Source organism: Balaenoptera acutorostrata, chromosome 7 (genome assembly GCF_949987535.1).
Source record: "Balaenoptera acutorostrata chromosome 7, mBalAcu1.1, whole genome shotgun sequence".
In the NCBI taxonomy this organism is placed as follows: Eukaryota; Metazoa; Chordata; class Mammalia; order Artiodactyla; family Balaenopteridae; genus Balaenoptera; species Balaenoptera acutorostrata.
The window spans coordinates 15500517-15519798 of NC_080070.1; the positions used below are offsets into that span (position 1 = coordinate 15500517).

Here is a 19282-nt window from a genome sequence, read left to right on the forward strand (position 1 = left end):
AAATGGATATAATCAATTTTTAAAAATGTCTGTCTATTTGATCGTGAAAAACCTTATGATTCTTGATACTTCAGTCATGCACTGCTAAGATCTTATCCTAATTGGTCTCTCCACTTGTAGTCTTTTCTCTCGCCAAATCATGTAATATATTGTTAATATAGGCCTTTCCCTAAAAGGGCCTAAACGTGTGTGGTTCTCTCCAGCTCTGCTTCAATTCGATTCTGCAGGCGCCTTCTGCAGGCCTACTACGTGCGCGGTTTGCGGGTTTCACAAACTCAGAGCATCCTGTATGTTCGTTTCCCAATGACCTAGACAGGAGGCAAGACCTCTAGACGGGAGACAGGATGGGTAAAGCTGTGTGAGCCTTTTCTCGCCTCCTCTACTGCACGTCGAGCTCCTGGGAAGGGAGCCCTACCTTTCCCTCGCTTTGTCCCCGAAGGCTGTCCTACCAACGCAGGCGCCCCACTCACACCTGCTGCCCCGCACAGACTCGAGCCAGAGGAGGAGCGAGAAGCCCGTCACGTTCGCGCCGGCCAGGTTTTCCGGCTCTGACCCCTCCTCGTGGGCCTCCCTCCGTGCGGGCGCCCCCGGGGGCGGGACGCGCCGGGCCATCAGGGCGGCGGACCCGGTGTTCCGTGCGGGTCGCGGCGGCGCCGGCCGCCGGCCGGGCCCAGGCCTCCAGCGTCCCGCGCGTCCCCTCCCAGGAGGCGGATCCCGGGGGCGGGCCGGGCTCTGACCCCGCGCCGCGCAGCCCCCGTGCGCCCGCGCCCCGCGCCTGCAGCCGGCAGCCCCGCAGGCAGGAGCCCGGCCGGCCGGGAGGTGGTGCTCGCCTGCCCGCGCCCGGGCCCGCGCGTTGCCGGGCAGCGGCTTGGAGGCTCCGAAGGGGGCGGAGCGGCGAGGCCGGCGTGCGGCTGGCGGCCCCCGTCCGTCCGCGGTTCCGGCCCCCGGCCAGCCCCCGCCTCGCCGGCCTCCCTCCGCGCCGGTGCGCGGCGCCCCGTCCCAGCAGCCGCCGCCGCAGCGGCCGCCCCTCCCGGGCCTGAGAGCGCTGAACCGCGAGGCCGGGCCGGGGCGCCGACCGGGACAGCCGGAGGCGCGGCGCCGACGCCGAGGCGCGGCCATGGAGGGGAAGACCCGCGCCGGGGTCGCGCTGGTCCCGGGGCCGAGCGGCCGCGGGCCTTCCGCCCGCCGCGCCCGCCGCCGCCGCTCGGGGCTGCTCCTCCCCGGCCTCTGGCTGCTGCTGCTGGCCCGGCCGGCCTCGTGTGCCCCAGGTAAGCACCGCGGAGACCCTCCGGCGCGACCCTGCCTTCCTTCATTGCTGCTATTTTCAAAATCCGGCTTTCCCCGCCCATCCTCTTTTATTCTCCAGCGCTCCCTCGCTCTCCTTTCTTGAGATGCTTTTCCATTCTTGTTGGGCCCAGCAAATAAAGACACGCAGAAAATAATACGAAAAAGCAAGCGGGTTCTGGCCAGTCTTGCTGAAGGTCTGCAAAGCTATTCTGTTATCCAGGGAGCCTGTGGCGGGTCTGGTGGCTTCATCTCAGAATGTGCCTTTATTTTCCCTGCAAAACGCAGGCACTGGAATTGTATTTGTGCGTGGCTATATGAATGTGGTTACATCAAATTTTTGGAAATACTTTATTGTCGGGGCGAAGGGGTACATTCGGTGTGTTTGCTTTAAAACAGTATTGCATTACTCTGGGTGGCCCTGCGTCCCCCCAGATGCAGGCAGCTGGCGGTGTCCCCCAGTGCACCAGGACACAAAGAACATTCAAAGAGTATCTCTTGGAAAGCGCCCTGGCCATGGATCTTTCCAGGGAAATAGCTATTGCTGTTACTTCTGCAAAGGCATTAATACAACAGAGTGTGAAAATATTGTGATTCTTAAGTGTCAGGGCATGAAAGGAGTAAGGGCTGTTTTTATAATAGATGCAGTTTACTGACTGTTAGCGTGGAATTAGGAGGCATGATTTATGAAGAAGCATGTGGGCGGGTTTTGTTGTTGAGGAAATGATTTAATTCATATTGCTTCTCTGAAATGTTTATTTGTCCACCCCGAGCCTACACACAGGATGGTCTGGAAACCATCTCTGAGATGACATGCTGCAAGCCAGTGATTGCCCCAGCACACACACACACTTGACCACTTTGGGGGCAGGAAAGGTGGAGTGAGCAGTGCGCAGAGCTGGTGCACACTGAACAAAACCAGAAAGCTGTGGAAGCAACTCCAAATCCTCCCTTCTCATGGGAGCAGTGCCAGAGGACTGGCAAGTGGCTTTGGAAGGAAATGGAACACATTTGAAGGTGTCCCTGGACCTCACTGTCGGAATTATAACCAGTGCCACGTAGAGGATGGGACAAAAAAGCATAGGAAGGGACTTAAGGGATCATAGAATGGAACTGCTCCTCTGACTGAAGAGGAAACTGACCGAGAAGTGACTTGCTCAAGGTCACAGGCTAGTTGGTGAAGACTCATCTCTTTTCCATTCTCCTTACGGCTCTTAACCCGTGGACTTAGGCACACCTGAGACCTCCTCAGAGCTTTCCTATAGCTGGGTAGAGCCCTGCTCAGGGAGTCACACCAGAGCTGGGGGGACAAAGTGGGTCTCTTTCAGGCAGTACACAGAGAGTGCAAACAGCTTTGTCTGACCTAGCCCCTCAGCTCTCAGTCCTGCCTCTGAGTGTTCTAGCCTGTGTGTCCAGAGGAGCAGAGACCCAGGGCTTTCCATGAGAAGAGGTAATCATGAAGAGGGCTCTTGGCGTTAGTCAACAAAGCAAGCCCATCTGATACTCATGGATTCATCTGCTGGGGGACACGGCAAGCTAATTGTTCCCATTTACTGAGTGCTTGCTGTGTGCCAGGTGCTGCATTTTACTTACATGATCCAATCACACTCATTTTACAGGTGAGAAAACTAAGGCTTCAGGAGTTTAGGTTAGTTTGACTCCAGACTCTACGCATGTAACCTCTCTTCAGCTTCCCCCTGTGAACATGGCCATCTGGATGTGCTGCAGATGTTGTGGATGATATAAGTAATTCTCTTGATAAATTTAGAATAAATGGAGCTGTTTGTACTGTCCCTCCATAACTTTCTCGTCGGGACAAGTCTGTTCCTGTTCCTCCTTAACCCCCAATACAAATATTCAACCTGGTGACTTGAAATTATATTTCCGCTCTAGAGCTGACAGCACGGAAGCAGAGACTTCATCATTTCACGGGTTGGTGTATTGGGCTCCCCTGGTTGAGGCATGCAGAAAATAAAAATAATAAAGCTGCTTCTAGGCTGGGTCATAGGATAGGAACTGAGAAGGGGAGGGACACAGCGCCTGTCCTCAAGGGTCCAGGTGGAGACCCAGAGCGGCGCATAAGCAGGTGCAGACCCCTGCACGGACTGTCCCCAGGCAGGAAAGGCAGTGAGTGAAAGGGCTCCTTAAGGAAGACCTCTTAAAGGTGGCCCCGATCCACTTGAAGGCTGAGAGGAGTGATATTGGTGGAGGGTGGCTTCCTGATGTAGGATAGCTGGGCATGGTGAGTGGCAGGTGATCCTGAAGAGATGCTGCATTTCAGTCCACGTCTTGTCTCTGTGCCACCAGGACCCTCTGGCTCCTCTTCCTGAGTGTTGTATTTTCACCATTGGAGTGGGGCTGGGGGAGGCTTTGCCGAACCTGCCGTGGTGGTTCTGTTTCTGAAGAGTAAGTGGTATTAGTCAGAAAGTGGCATGTCTTGCTCCTGCCTTGGGTCTCCTAGGTGAGGCTTTAGTCCCTTCTGTGGCTGCCTGCAAACTCGCCTCCTTCCGCAGGTTTGTCTTTCCTTGTTAACTTTTGTTAAATGGAGTCTACCCTCCAGTTGGTCCCCTTATTTTTTTATTTTTATTTTTTTTTATTTATTTTTTATTTTTAAATTTTATTTATTTATTTTTTGGCTGCGTTGGGTCTTCGTTGCTGCGCGCAGGCTTTCTCTAGTTGCAGCGAGCAGGGGCTACTCTTTGTTGCGGTGTGTGGGCTTCTTGTTCCGGTGGCTTCTCTTGTTCCGGAGCACGGGCTCTAGGCACGCGGGCCCAGCAGTAGCAGCACGTGGGCTCAGTAGTTGCGGCTCGCGGGCTCTAGAGCACAGGCTCAGTAGTTGTGGCGCACAGGCTTAGTTGCTCCGTGGCATGTGGGATCTTCCCGGACCAGGGCTCGAACCCATGTCCCCTGCATTGGCAGGTGGATTCTTAACCACTGCGCCACCAGGGAAGCCCGGTCCCCTTATTTCAGTCTTTATTTAAACTTCTATGTTTTATTGATTTCTTGTCTATTTCTATTTCATTCAGCATTTTGATTGTGCCCTTTTTTGTTTGCTTGTTTAAACATTTATAAGTTTGGTCTTGTGGAAACAAATTGTAGTATTTTGGACTTGTTTTTGAATGGAGTCCTTGTAGGAGATCCTACATCCACAATATTAAAAGAAAGGATTGTGCCCATTTCTTCATCTTATTCAGGGATAAGTCTTTCTTAAAATAAGAGTTATGAAATTGATAACTTAGGAAATTATTGGAAAGTACAGAAAACAGGTATCCATAATCCCATAACCTATAGCTAACACTGTAAATAATTTTCTTTCCTTTGTTAACATTAAAAAAAAGAAAACTGAATTATATGTATTTACTTTTTTCACTCAATATTTAACTTAAGCATTTCCCTACTCATTAAATATTGTTCAAAAACAGTTTCCAGGGCTTCCCTGGTGGCGCAATGGTTGAGAGTCTGCCTGCCGATGCAGGGGACACGGGTTCGAGCCCTGGTCTGGGAAGATCCCACATGCCGCGGAGCAACTGGGCCCGTGAGCCACAATTACTGAGCCTGCGCGTCTGGAGCCTGTGCTCCGCAGCAAGAGAGCCCGTGACAGTGAGAGGCCCGCGCACCGCGATGAAGAGTGGCCCCCGCTTGCCACGGCTAAGGAAAGCCCTCGCACAGAAACGAAGACCCAACACAGCCATAAACAAATAAACAAATAAATTAAAAAAAAAAAAAAAAGAGAGGACTTTGAAAAGCTCTCACATATTAAAAAAAAAAAAAAAATAAAAAAAAAAAATAAAAAAAAAAAAAAAAAAAAAAAAAAAACAGTTTCCATCCTAATAATTTACTTAATTATTCTCTTATTATTTCCAGCTTTTTCTGCTGTTATAAATAATGCTATGATGAATAGCTATGTAGGTAAGGCTTTGTCTATATTTCTTTGTGTGTGGGCTCTGCTGGGTGCCTAATACGTGTCTCAGTAGGTGGTTGTTGAATGAATCAACTTTTTATGTAAGGCTGTAATGCTGAAATTAACCCAAGCAGTTTATGCAGTTCACTGTTTCACTTCATCATAACCAGCATTGAATATTATTTTTAAAACTCTTGTTGCTTTAATTTTTTATTACTTTTGAGTTGAAATTTTTAATATAAATTTATTTATTTATTTATTTATTATTTTTGGCTGTGTTGGGTCTTTGTTGCTGCACGCGGGCTTTCTCTAGTTGTGGCGAGCAGGGGCTTCCCTTTGTTGCCGTGCGTGGGCTTTTCATTGTGGTGGCTTCTCTTGTTGTGGAGCACGGGCTTTCTGGGCTTTCGGTGCACGGGCTTCAGTAGCTGTGGCAGGTGGGCTCACTAGTTGTGGCTCACGGGCTCTAGAGCACAGGCTCAGTAGTTGTGGCGCACGGGTTTAGCTGCTCCGCGGCATGTGGGATCTTCCTGGATCAGGGCTCGAACCCGTGTCCCCTGCATTGCCAGGCGGATTTTTAACCACTGCGCCACGAGGGAAGTCCCTTGAGTTGAATATTTTTTGTGTATTTTGTATTTGTATTCTGCGAATTTTCTGTTTTTGCTTATTTACCTGTGATATATATATATATACACACACATATATATTTAAAATTTTTCTTTATATATTAAAGATAGCAACCTTTTTTTCTCCTTTTTGTTGTGTTCTCCCCCTCCAAATGGATTTTCTTTTAAATTTTATATAATCTTGAAATTTGATTATTTTGATTAGCAAAATCTGCCATTTTGTTTTTCTTTTTATTCATTGCATTTATGCTTCATGGCATGTTAAATTTTTATCTTACTTAATGCACTATTTTATTATTAGCTTTTCGAGGTGAATATTGTTATACTTTTTGAGTGGTTTAGTATCCTATAAACAAAGACTTAGATAAATGTTTCGAAGGTGTGATCCCTCGAGCCTCTTGGGGACGTGTGGGTGCTTGTTAAGAATTTAGATTTCTGCGGCTCACCCTTGACCTACATTAGAATCTTCCTTTTTAACAAGTTCACAGCTGATTTTTAGGCACTTTCACCTTGGAACCAATGATCCAGATACCATAAACCCCTAATTGAAAGTTAATGGCATTTTGAGGATATACCACTTAATATCTTGCAATTGTCTTTTAACTGTTAGAACAATTGATTTAAAATCGTGACATTGAAACTGTTTTTGGTTATAACTTGTTTGCTTGGTTGTCTTTGGGTTGAGAATCAAAGGGCATAGAGGACGTCATTTTAAATCCTCACCTCCTGGCCCCTTGGGAACAGCTGCTGCAGTCTTTGTCAGGAAATGCCTCATTTAATCCTGAAAACAGAACCCAGCCAGGGGTTGTGAAAAGTCACCGCGGACCTGGGAGCCACAGGTTTTCTCTCAGTGCCTTGGGTGCTAGAGGCAGCTAATTACTGTAATTATAATTACACTAGGTTGATTCTCCCAGATAGGAAGATGCTGTTCTCACTGATCTAATTTGTTTCCAAGTTGTGACCACCCACCTTTCATCTGCAGCTCACTGTGACATGATTTCTCTCTCATGTGCTTAGGCAGCATGATTTGTTGGAAAGCACATTGAACTGTGAGTTAACAAACCTGAACGTGCGCTTCTCAGCCAATGACTTGCTGTGTGACTGTGGATAGGTTACCGTGTCCTGGGTTATTTCATCAGTGTAATAAGGGGTCGCTGAGATGATCTCCAAGTTCCCTTTAGCTCTTATATTTCAGGTCCACAGGTTGGATACCTTGGAATGCACTTGTTATAGCAACTGTCCTGCTTCTACTGAATGTTTGTGAGTGTCACTGTCTCACTGTCCTGTAGATGTTATAGCCCAGTGACCTACTGAAGGCCATTGTGTTCAATTCTTTTTTTAAAACAATCCTCCTCCACTCTTCCCTCCTGCATCCCCCATGACACCCACCGTGCCCATTTTCTCCTGATCCCTTGCATCCTAGATCCCCACTCCCACCCCACCTCACAAACCTAGTACCGAGAGCACAGGCTGTGGAGTGAGACTCGGAGGCTCATGAGAACCATGGGAGCCCCTACAGGTGATTAAGCAAGAAGGAAGTGACGTGACCAGATTTGCCACCTGTAACTTCATAGTGGCGTGGGCTTGATGGAAATTTTGAAAACGTATAGACTTGGTCATGTTTATAGGCTTCAAGGAAGAATCAGTAAAGATACAGTGGTTGAAAATTTGAGAAAGAGTAGAAGTAACTGAAGGATAATTCCCCCAAAGTGAAGAAGTTCCTGTGGGCAGACTGGCTCACCATAGGGAGCGGGGGAGAAATAACAATGGGGGAAGGAATTGGAGGGGACCGGGGGAAGGTTGGGAGTGAAGCCTAAGGTGATGGGAGAAATCTGTAGTGTTGCCAGCGCACCTGTGATGCCGTTTGTCCTGTAGCGTCTGACTGGCCGTGTGTGGCCAGGGAAGGTGGGCGGTTGGCTGGAGTCAGGGTTGGGAATCTCGGGCAGGCGCGGTGAAGGGCCAAGGGGAGTGGAGGGATCTGTGGTGGGGCTGCCGCGGTGTGGGGTCTGGGCTGGATGGGGAAGGAGGGGAAGCAGTGGATAGAGCAGTGGGAGAAGGACTGAGAAAGGGGGTGCAGGTGAGATCGCAGAGCCAGGGGTGGTAGCAGTGAGGTGGCGGAGGGCTGGAGGGATTGAGGTTTCGGAAGTGGATCTAGTCTTGGTTAAGGAGCCCGGGTCGGTGTGGCTGCGGGAGGCCGTCGTTGGAGTGGACCGTGAATGCAGGCTTTGGGGGAATAACCTGTGGCTGCCGAATTTGGCGGGAGTGAGGTGAGAGGACCGCAGGCTGGGCGCTGAGTCCTCAGTGAATACAGGGAAGTGACCGCCGTGATGGGGAGGAAGCGGCTCTTTCTTTTGCCCACCCCTCTCTCCATCACCACTGCCGCCGCCCCCATTCAAGCTCCCACCATCTTTTCTTTTCTTTTTTTTTTTAATTTTTAGTTTCAAATCCTAGTTTTTTTTTTTTTTTAAGTTTTATTTATTTATTTATTTTTGACTGTGTTGGGTCCTCGTTTCTGTGCGAGGGCTTTCTCTAGTTGGGGCGAGCGGGGGCCACTCTTCATCGTGGTGCGCGGGCCTCTCACTATCGCGGCCTCTCTCGTTGCGGAGCACAGGCTCCAGACGCGCAGGCTCAGTAGTTGTGGCTCACGGGCCCAGTTGCTCCGCGGCATGTGGGATCCTCCCAGACCAGGGCTCGAACCCGTGTCCCCTGCCTTGGCAGGCAGACTCTCAACCATTGCGCCACCAGGGAAGGCCTGGAGGGATTCACTTTGGGGTGGAGGAGAGCAGAAGGAGAAATGGCGCTAGACCTGGGGGCAGAGATGGGCTGAGGGGCTGGTGACTGACCCCCCGTTCGTGGGGCTGGTGGACGAGGCCCTCTTCTGAGAAGAAGGCAGGTGTGAGAGGGGCTCGGGAGCTTGAGGAAACACCACTGGTCTCCGGAGGAGATCGAGAGGAGGTGAGTGCACGAATCGCCGGGCGGCGCACGGCCCGGCCGCAGTTGGGAGGCCTGTCTCGGCAGCAGGCTGGGCAGGCGCGCTCTGCTTGCCTTTCCTGCGGCCCTGGTGGCCCAGAGCCTCGGCGGAACGTGAGGGGGTGACAGCCGTCCTGGGCGGTGGGTGGCACGTCTCGGCGGGAGGTCAGGGCTCGGGGGCCTCCTCCTGGTGACGGGCAGGCGTTCGCGGCCCTGTGGAGCCATTGGGAAACTCTCCCCGCTCCTTTCTTTGTTCTCGTGTTGGGACCTGGGGAAGGAACCCTTCATCACCGTGGTTTTGGGTGCTGGGATTAACTTTGGAGCCAGACAGCCTGAAGGGCTGCTGTAAACGCTGGGGAAATCCTGCTGCGGAGCCTTCGAAGGGGGAAGACACACGCACAGGCACACAGACACACACCCAGACACACACACACAGACACACACACACAGACACACACAGACACAAAAAACTTTGGAGCCAGACAGCATGAAGGGCTGCTATAAACGCTGGGTAAATCCTGCTGGGGAGCCTTCAAATGGGGAAGACACACACACACACACAATCTTCCACAGCCAGCTTCTAGGGGAACTCGCACCGAGCCCAGGAGACAGGTGTGGACTTGGGGGGGGGCGCGGGGGGGGGAGGGGAGGTCGCTAGGCCTTTGCTTCTGCACGTGCTGCGCGGAGCAGCGTCAGGAGCACCCGCAGGAGCGCCTTAGAAAGGCACGCACCCAGGTCCCGCACCCAGGTCCCGCCCGGATCTACTGAATCTGCTTTTTAAGGGCCTGCCTTGGTGATTTGTCTGCACACTAAGGTTTGAAAAGCTCTGGCCTAGGCAGTGTCTCCTTGAGGTTGGGTGCATTGCCAAGACTTTTGGTGGTTGCCTGTTAGTGGGGAGTCTTTAGCTCGTAAAAATTCAGGTTTCAAGTTGGTTGGGAAAACTGAGGGAAGGGGCAGCCGTGGGTTCAGAACTGGGCTGGCGTCTGGTGGGACACGTCGCTCAGAGAACTGCTCCTGCTCCGTGTTTCCCCTCGGCTTGGGCGTGTTTGGAGGCCTTTCGTCCAGCCCTACATGGCCCTGCAGTGATCTTGGTGGTGACAGCTGAGGATTACAGAAGCACCTGGAGGCAGCTGAAGCAAACAGGTGTCAGAAGTGAGGTGAACGTGGAAGCAATTCAAGTGCCCATCAACAGACATGAACAAAATGTGGTCCGTCCATACAAGGGAGTTATTATTCCTTCTTACAAAAGAAGGAAGTTCTCACACAGGCTGCAACATGCATGAGCCTTGACATTAATGCTAGGTGAAGTAAGACAGTCACAAAAAGACAAAAACTGTATGACTCCAGTTTTGTGGTGTCTAGAGTTGTCAGAATCACAGAGACGGAAAGTAGAGGGGTGCCTGCCAGGGGCTGAGGGGAGGAGGGAAGGGGGAGTTAGTGTTCAGTGGGAGCAGAGTTTCAGTTTTGCAAGATGAAAAGAGTTCTGGAGATTGGTGGCACAACAATGTAAATGGACTTAATGCCACTGAACACTTAAAAATGGTTAAGTCAGTAAATTTTATGTTATGGGGGGTTTTTATTTTTTAAAAACATTTATTTATTTATTTTTGGCTGCGTTGGGTCTTTGTTGCTGTGCGCGGGCTTTCTCTAGTTACGGTGAGCGGGGGTTACTCTTCGTTGTGGTGCGCGGGCTTCTCATTGCCGTGGTTTCTCTTGTTGCGGAGCACGGGCTCTAGGCGTGTGGGCTTCAGTAGTAGTTGCGGCATGCGGGCTCAGTAGTTGCGGCACGCGGGCTCAGTAGTTGCGGCACGCGGGCTCAGTAGTGTGGCTCGCGGGCTCCAGAGCGCAGGCTCAGTAGTTGTGGCGCGTGGGCTTACTTGCTCCGCGGCATGTGGGATCTTCCCGGACCAGGGCTCGAACCCGTGTCCCCTGCATTGGCAGGCGGATTCCCAACCACTGCGCCACCAGGGAAGCCCCTTATGTGGGTTTTTAGAAACTACAGTTATTAAAAACCGAAGTGAGGCAGAGTAGGAACTAGCTGGTCGGGTATCGTCAGAGCTGGGAGCCACAGTGGCCTGGGGGCAGGGCAGGAACACAGGACAGGTGCTCGCGTGGGAACATGCCGGCTGAGGCAGCTGACAGGCTGGGTTGGGAAGGCCTCTGCAGACCATCAGAGGCCAGATCTGATGGGGGCAGGTCGGCAGCTGGTGGCTAGGACAGCAGCCACATTTCCGGCACTTGGCTCTGCGGCACCATCAGGGATCTCCAGGCCTCTCAGCCTCAGGACCACTTCACCTCACATCACCTCACATCACCTCATCCCTCATCCCTCACTTCTAACCTCACCTTTCACCTTACACTTTATCTCTCACCTCACCTTTCCCCTTATGCTTTATCTCTCACCTCACTTGCCTCATCCCTCATACATCACTTCTTACCTCACCTCTCACCTCACCTCACCTCACCTGTATTGTTGAGAAAGCCATTTGATGGAGGATGAGATGGGGATGGGGCTGGGGAAGGGGACTCTAGGAAGGGGTTGGAGTTTTCATCCTGGGCCTGAATAGAGTCTTAAGAATTTATAAAACTGAATTCTTCTTCCTCTCCCTTGGAATTGGGCTTTTAAATATTTGGATGCATTTTCAGACTTAACAATAGTTTTATTTTTTTTCTGATTGTAAAAATGGTATGTGTTCATTCCACTTGTGTGTACTTACTGTTCTCTCTGCCTAGAACATTCTTATCTCAGACATGATCTCCATGGTTTACTGCGCCCCTTCCTTCAGGTCTCTGCTCGAGTCTCGTCATCAGAGAGGCCTTCTCTAACTCTATTTTCAAGAAACAGCAGCCCCTCCATAATTCCTTGCACCTGACCCTGATTTGTCTCCACGGCGCTTATCACCATCTTACACGGGTCTGTTTATTCTCCGTCTCCCTCCACTAGACAGTCAGCTCCGCCAGGCCAGACTTGATCTGTTTGGTTCTGAGTTGTTTGTTTACCTGTGCAGCAAATCTTTCTGGAGCGCCTCCTCTGGGCCGACACTGTGCTGGGCCCTGGGGATGCATCAGTGAACAAAGGTAATTACATGATGTGTGACTAGGTGATAAATGCCGTGAAGAAATGGAGCAGTAAAGGGCTTGGGAGTGAGGGGCTGAAGTGTGAATCTGGGTGGTGAGGTAGGCCTCGTGGAGAGGGTGACTGTATTAGCTGCGGGGGCCTCCGTAACGAAGGGCCACAAACCCGGCGACTTAAACACCAGAAGTTTATTGCGGCACCGTTCTGGTCACTAGACGTCCCAGATCAAGGTCTGCAGGGCCGTGCTCCCTCTGAAGGGCAGGGGTGGGGAGGATCTGTCCGGGCCTCTCTGCTGGATTCTGGCAGGCCTTGGCTTGTGGCAGCGAAACTCCAGTCTTCACGTGGGGTTCTCCCTGTGTGCATGTTGGTATTCAAATTTCCCCTTTTTATAAGGACAGTCATTGGATTAGAGGCCCACCCTACACCGGTATGACCTCATCTTAGCTACTTACATCTGCAGTGACCTTATTTCCAAATAAGGTCACATTCTGGGGTATTTGGGGTTAGGACGTCAACCTATGAATTTGGTGGCGGGGACATGGTTCAAGCCATAACAGTGACATTTATTCTAAGACTTGAAGGAGACCAGAGGGTGAGCCAGACAGGTCTTTGGGGGGCGGTGTTCCCTGCAGATGAAGCAGCCAGCACAAAGGTGGGAGTGTACCTGTGTGGGGGGATGGGAAGGAGGCCAGTGCACCCAAAGTGGAGACATCGGGGTGGGGAGTGGGAGGAAGTGGGTGTTGGGTGGGAGTGTCATAGGTGTCACGGGACTGGTCATCACCCCAGGTAGGGTGGGAATTAGAATGAGAGGAGTGATGTGACGAGACTTAACACGTCAGATTTGTTGCACATTTAATGAATTCCGATGGTACAAAAGATGTGAGTTAGAAAGTGAAAATCACCCCAGATCCTTCCACTCCGAGATAACCACTATGACATTTGGTGTTTCTCCTTTCAGACTTTTTTTTTCACACATATAAGCACACACACATACACGTGAAGGAACAGTGCCATCTTCTACGTGTTGTTTGCTGACTCGCTTTTTGTCACTTCACAACTTTATCACAGAACCTTTCCCTTGTCAGGAAATATAGATCCACATCATGATTTTACTCAGCGTTGTGGATATTCTATCCTTTATTTACCCGGTTCTCTATTGATGGGTAATTATATTGCTTTCAACTTTTGCTGTGATAAAAAACACTGCTGGGCTTCCCTGGTGGTGCGGTGGTTAAGAATCCGCCTGCCAATGCAGGGGACACAGGTTCGAGCCCTGGTCCGGGAAGATCCCACATGCTGCGGAGCAACTAAGCCCGTGCGCCACAACTACTGAGCCTGCGCTGTAGAGACTGCGAGCCACAACTACTGAAGCCCGCGCACCTAGAGCCCGTGCTCTGCAACGAGAAGCCACCGCAATGAGAAGCCCACGCGCAGCAACGAAGACCCAGTGCAGCCAAAAATAAATAAATAAATAAATAAAATTAAATTAAAAAAAAACCAAACCAAAAAAACCCCACTTCTATGGGCATCTTTGTACATATATCTTGGCACACTTTTCCAATTATTTCCTTAGCATAAATTCCTGGAAATAGAACTATTGGACTAGGCAGTATTCATGTATTCCATCTTGGTATATATTGCCAAATTGCTCTCTAGAAAGATTGAAGCAATCAACATTCTTTCTAGCGATGAATCTGAGTGCCAGTTTTGCTTCTACCTTTCCATAATATAGGCTGTTACCAATCTGTATTATCTTTGCCAAACTCATAGGTAAAAAATATCTACTTTAAAAAATATCTCTTTTGCATTTCCTTGCTTGTTAGTAGGCACTCAGGCCTTTGATTGAGGTCCCCTTTGCCTTCCTTTCTCTGGTTTCCCTTGCAGAAATCTCAGGGCTGACCTGGGAATAATAATACCCAACAATTACAGAGCGCTAGCCGTGTGCCAAACATTGTGCTAGGCGCAATGTATCATGTTTAATCCATACAGCAACTCCATGAGGTAGGCACTATTGTTATCCCCATTTTACAGATGAGGAAAATAGAGGTTAGAGAGGCTCACAGACTTGCTTAAGGTCACACAACTAGTGCGAGTCCTCCTCACCCTGGGAGTTTCCTTCGCTCTGGGTCCATGTTAGAGAATGACTCTATGATCTCTGCCCTTGAAATGCCCACTCACAGGCTTTGCTTGCTTGGTAGAGTAAGCTCTGTGGATCCAGAGCTGCAGTCAGAGCCACCTGTGGCCCCTCGCCAGCCCCCTGCCTGTGTCAGAAGTCCTGGCTGTGAAGGCACACCCAAGGCCGGGCACAAAGAAGAAGGTGCTCATCAAATATTGGTTAAGAGAAATGAAGGAAGCAGGCTTTTGAAAGTTAGGGTATTATGTGAAGGTGCCATTTTGTTTTACTTCAGCAGATTAAAAATTAAAAATTTCAAAAATAGAAAATTTCAGAAAGTTAAAATTCATATTATGAGCCCATATTCCATATCCTCCAGCACAGAGGGTAATCGTTTTCCTAATACCAAGTGACATTATCTTACCGAATTTCCTCTGTCTTATCATGTCCTGGATCATATCCTTGTGGTTTTGATACTATTTCTACTTTGTTTCAACTGTACTATTTTTCTGTAGCTTGTTTCTGACAGCAGAGTGTGTGGTTGTGATACATCCTCTTTATTAATAAACTGGTGTATACCACCGGTTTAAAAATCAATTTCTCATTAACTTTGAAATTTTGGTGGAAGGAAGTCGATACCTTAAAATAAATACATTTAATCCCAACCAGTGCACCAAGCTGTCCTACTTCCATTGTTTTATATGCCCCTTGAGCCTTTTTAGTTCTTCATAAAACACAGCAGTCTTAACACCTTGAGTTCTTGCCTGGATCTGGTGTTAAAGTTTAACCTTCTAAATAATTTCCAGAAATCTTAGGCCTGAAACTGTTCTTTTTTTTTTTTTTTTTTAAATCACAGTGTATATAGACTTTGACCATTGACATCCTTCAAGTTCCTCTTCTCCCTCTTCCAATTTAGGGTTCAGCTCCTCATGAGAACAAAACAACATATAATTGTAGAATATGTATTCTATCAGTTAGGATAAACTAGTTGTGCTGCAGAAACAACCCTCAAATCTCAGTGGCTTTCAGTTTGTGGCTTCTGGCTTCACCATGCTGATCTTTCCCTTTATCTCTTTCCTGCATCTTTTGAATCCGGTTCTTGAAATTTTGCTTTCTTGGATCCTATGTTTTCTTCCATATTTGTCTTGGGTTTCCAGTGCCAGAATGCATGTCTGCAGGTAGACCAGATGTATGGAGGTCCCATTCATTCACACATGCATGCATTATTCAGCTAACACTTTTTTGAGCACTCACCACCACTTGCTGAGTGCGATGCTGGATGTGGGGATACTAAGATAAACATGGCAGTCAGTCATGGCCCTGAAGGAACTCAGTCCAGTAGGAGAGATAGTACTATACATAAATAACTATCCAGCAGTATGCTAAGTGTTATAATAGAGGACTGCAGTGGTGATATAAAGAAGTCAGTAACTGGTAGTAAATGTAGGATGGAAGAACTGTGTGGGATATTTTGTTTTAAGATGGGATGTACGAGGGAGCATTCTTTTAGTGCTGAAGGGGAGCATTTTTTCAATTATCTTTTACTGCATAACAAATCACATCAAGATTGAATGGCTTAAACCAATAATGGTATTTTATTTCTAGTGATTCTGTGGGTCAGGAATTTGGACAGGGCTCAGATGGGTGATTCTTCTGCTTCATGTAGCCTGGCCTGAGGTCACTGACTTGGCTGAGTGTGGTTGGTACTGGGACTGGGCTGGAAGGTCCACGAGGGTGTCCCTCACATGTCTAGTATCTTCGTGCTCTTCCATGTACCCTCCCTCTCTCTTCCCATGTAACTGTCTTGGGCTTTCTCAAAGAGAAGTGGTCTCAGGGTAGTAGGTTGTCATATTTGGTTTCCAAGAGGGACGCAGCAGAAGCTGCCGTCTGGGGCTTGAAAGTTCCCCTGCTGCATTGTCTTGGTCAGAGCAAGTCACAAGGCCAGCCCAGATTCAAGAGGTGGGAGGGAATAGGATCTACCCATTGGTGGATGGAAAAGCATGTGCTTATGAATTGATGGTGATCATCTTTGGAGATTATCTACCACAAGCACAAATTGGTTGAAGATAATGGGGAAAAAGGTGCAATTACCAGGGCAAGTTCTCAGAAGAGACAGAAATAAATGATAAAAGCAATAGGAATTATAATAGCTAACCAACATTTAATGTGCACTTACCATATGCCAGGCATTCTTCTAGCCACTCGACATGTATTAATTGCATTAACTTATTTAGTCCTGGCAACAACCCTATCAGCTACAATTATTAACTCCATTTTACAGATGAGGAAACTGATATACAAGGAGGTGAAGTAGCTCGCCTTAGGTCACACAACTAGTAACTGGGAGAGGAGGGATTCAGACTCCGGAGCATTCTTGGACAGGAAGAATGGTGCCTCTTCCGCTGAGACAGATGGGACAGAGGGAGTGATGGGTGCAGGTGTGGGTGGGTGCAGGTGAGGGTGGGTGCAGGTGTGGGTGGGTGCAGGTGAGGGGCGGGGGGATGATGCCATTGAGGAACTTAATGTCTGGTCGCCTCATTTCTTTTTTTTTTTTAATATTTATTTATTATTTATTTATTTATTTTTGGCTGTGTTGGGTCTTCGTTGCTGTGCGCGGACTTTCTCTAGTTGAGGCAAGCGGGGGCTACTCTTCGTTGCGGTGCGCGGGCTTCTCATTGCGGTGGCTTCTCTTGTTGCGGAGCACAGGTTCTAGGCGTGCGGGCTTCAGTAGTTGTGACACGTGGGCTCAGTAGTTGTGGCTCACGGGCTCTAGAGCGCAGGCTCAGTAGTTATGGCGCATGGGCTTAGTTGCTCCGCGGCATGTGGGATCTTCCTGGACCAGGGATTGAACCTGTATCCCCTGCATTGGCAGGCAGATTCTTATCCACTGCACCACCAGGGAAGCCCACCTCATTTCTTTTTGACAGTAGGATGGTCATCACTTCAGTGCGATGGGGCAGGAGCAGGTTGAGCTTTGTGCAAAAAGTGGTTTATAACTGTAGGGTCAGTGGACCATAGCAGAAGGAGTAGCGCAGGGAGCTGTAAAGTGATTGTGTGTGAATGGTCGAGGGCCCACGGAGGCGAGGGTCATTTGTGTACAGCAGCACCCACCCCCCCCCTCAGTCCTGTGGGGATTTCTGCGGCAGGGTTGTCAGGTAGAGAAGCTACATCTTGGGACTGGTTCTATAGTGGCTCTTTCAGCCCGTAAGAGTATAATAGATCTATTTTTTTTTTTAATTTTAACTTTATCTTGATGTATAGTTGATTTAATACATCTATTTTCTATCCAGCTGCTGCTATGATTGCTTCAGTCTTACAAGATTTCCCTGGTGGCTCTCAAAAAGCAGCATTTCCATCAATGATTTGAAAAAAATCCCCCTCCATTGACCCTATAGATGTTTCTTGCCCTTTAACTGGGTGCCTATTTAAAGTACCCTTCAAGTGCCAAACTTCAAGTCTTGAGACAGCTTTTAGGACAACTTAGAATTGGATTTCAGCCACCTGCTGTGCCCCCAGAAGAGACTCTGCTCTTTTTGGTGGGCTGAGGGGTGTGGGCATTGGCTGTCACCCAGGTCATAGGGAGGGGGAGATGGCTTTGGCTCTTGAGGTCATGCTGATGGCCTGCATGGGGCCCGTCTGGTTATGAAGGCACTGAGGGAGAGGCTGCATTGTGTGTCCATCCATTCCCTTTAATTGACCTTGTTGTATGGCGTCTGTAGTGCTCTTGCAGTTTCCCAGCACTCCGACCAATTATGTTCCTGGAGACTTTGACTGATTCATAGGAGTATATCTTCATAATAGTTTGATCGCTTTGGAAAGTCCGGAAGGCACCTCCACTTGTCTTCCTAGTTCTGCAGTGCCTTAGAAAGCATTTCTTGAGAAAAGCACAGTCCATACGGAAGAAACAGCTCTACCTCCAGGAGGGCTCTAGGTAAACTCCCGTGAGGTGCCTGCCACTGCTGCCTGGGCTGCAGCCTGAGTGTCTGGGAGGTTCAGCCTTCTGCTGGGATTGGAAACATTTTAGTGTGTATTTTCTGACACATCATCTGTACTATCTCCCATGCCACAGAGTTCCAGGGGTTAATTTCTGTTTCTCCTGGACCCTGGTAGCCCCCCTCAATTGGTCAGCCTTTGAGCAATTGAGCCTGGGACATCACTCTAATTCCTGCTTTGATTCACCCTATCTTGGATTAACTTTTTTTTTTTTTAAGAAATTCACGTTCTTTTATTTATTTATTTATTTATTTATGACTGTGTTGGGTCTTCATTTCTCTGCGAGGGCTTTCTCTAATTGTGGCAAGTGGGGACCACTCTTCATCGCGGTGCGCGGGCCTCTCACCATCGCAGCCTCTCTTGTTGCAGAGCACAGGCTCCAGACACGCAGGCTCAGTAGTTGTGGCTCACGGGCCCAGTTGCTCCGTGGCATGTGGGATCTTCCCAGACCAGGGCTCGAACCCGTGTCCCCTGCATTGGCAGGCAGATTCTCAACCACTGCGCCACCAGGGAAGCCCTTGGATTAACTTTTGAAGCTTCTGACCAGACCAGATTTTATCCATGTCAGGAAACTGGTAGTCTTTTCTATCTTTGTCCTCTAGTCCTGAGCACTGACCTGATACAACACAGCCATGACATTTGGAATTGAAAATTATTAGTCCTTGAGTGTTTAAAGACGGATCATGTCTGGCTCAGAGACACAGTTCTCTACACAGTTGCTCTGTGATCATCATATACACTTTGACCCTGCAGTTTAGCTCTTTGGAATTTACTAACTTGTAACTCTGACAGTAACATTTACATAATTTTATAAAGAGATTTGTTAATGGATCATCTAATCAAGAGAAAAATGTTTCTAATTTAACATAAATTTAAATAAATCTTATTTTGTAACCAAACATTCAAGACATATTTCATGCTGAAATAATTGATAGCCAATGTCAGCGTTAAAAATGATCATAACAATGATTACATTTTCTGCATTTATAAAATCTGGGTTCTAATTGCAGGCTTTTTATGGGAAATAAATACAAAGACTCTCTGCCCTGTGCAGTTTGGGCCCCTCGGCCACACACCTTCATTCCGTTTTCCTACGGTGGGGTCCCTGTTAGAGTCACGTGTATTCCACAGTGCCCAGCACTAGTAAATGAGTGAGTGAATGGATGGATCAATGGTACTTTTTCTAGTTGTTTATGGTCATGATTTCTGGTAGTCTTTTAGTTTTGATTGTTGGCTAATTGCCAAGAGGGAATACATTAATATACACCAGATTTTTATACTACTACTAAGGTTATTTGGTTAAAAAATTATGGGTTAGAACT

At 48.6% G+C, this 19282-nt stretch overlaps 1 protein-coding gene across 3 annotated transcripts in view; it reads left to right on the forward strand.

The window, feature by feature from the left end:
- Positions 1–906: 906 nt before the first annotated feature.
- KIAA1549 (KIAA1549 ortholog) overlaps positions 907–19282 on the forward strand; it is a 154724-nt gene continuing 136348 nt past the window's right edge. For 2 of the 3 annotated variants that reach the window (XM_057549900.1, XM_057549902.1), the window contains exons 1-2: positions 907–1268; positions 5149–5193. In XM_057549900.1, the coding sequence (XP_057405883.1) occupies positions 1118–1268; positions 5149–5193 (196 nt within the window). In that variant the 5' untranslated portion in view covers positions 907–1117. The remainder of the gene's footprint in view (positions 1269–5148; positions 5194–19282) is intronic. The other variant, XM_057549901.1, reaches the window with a different exon arrangement.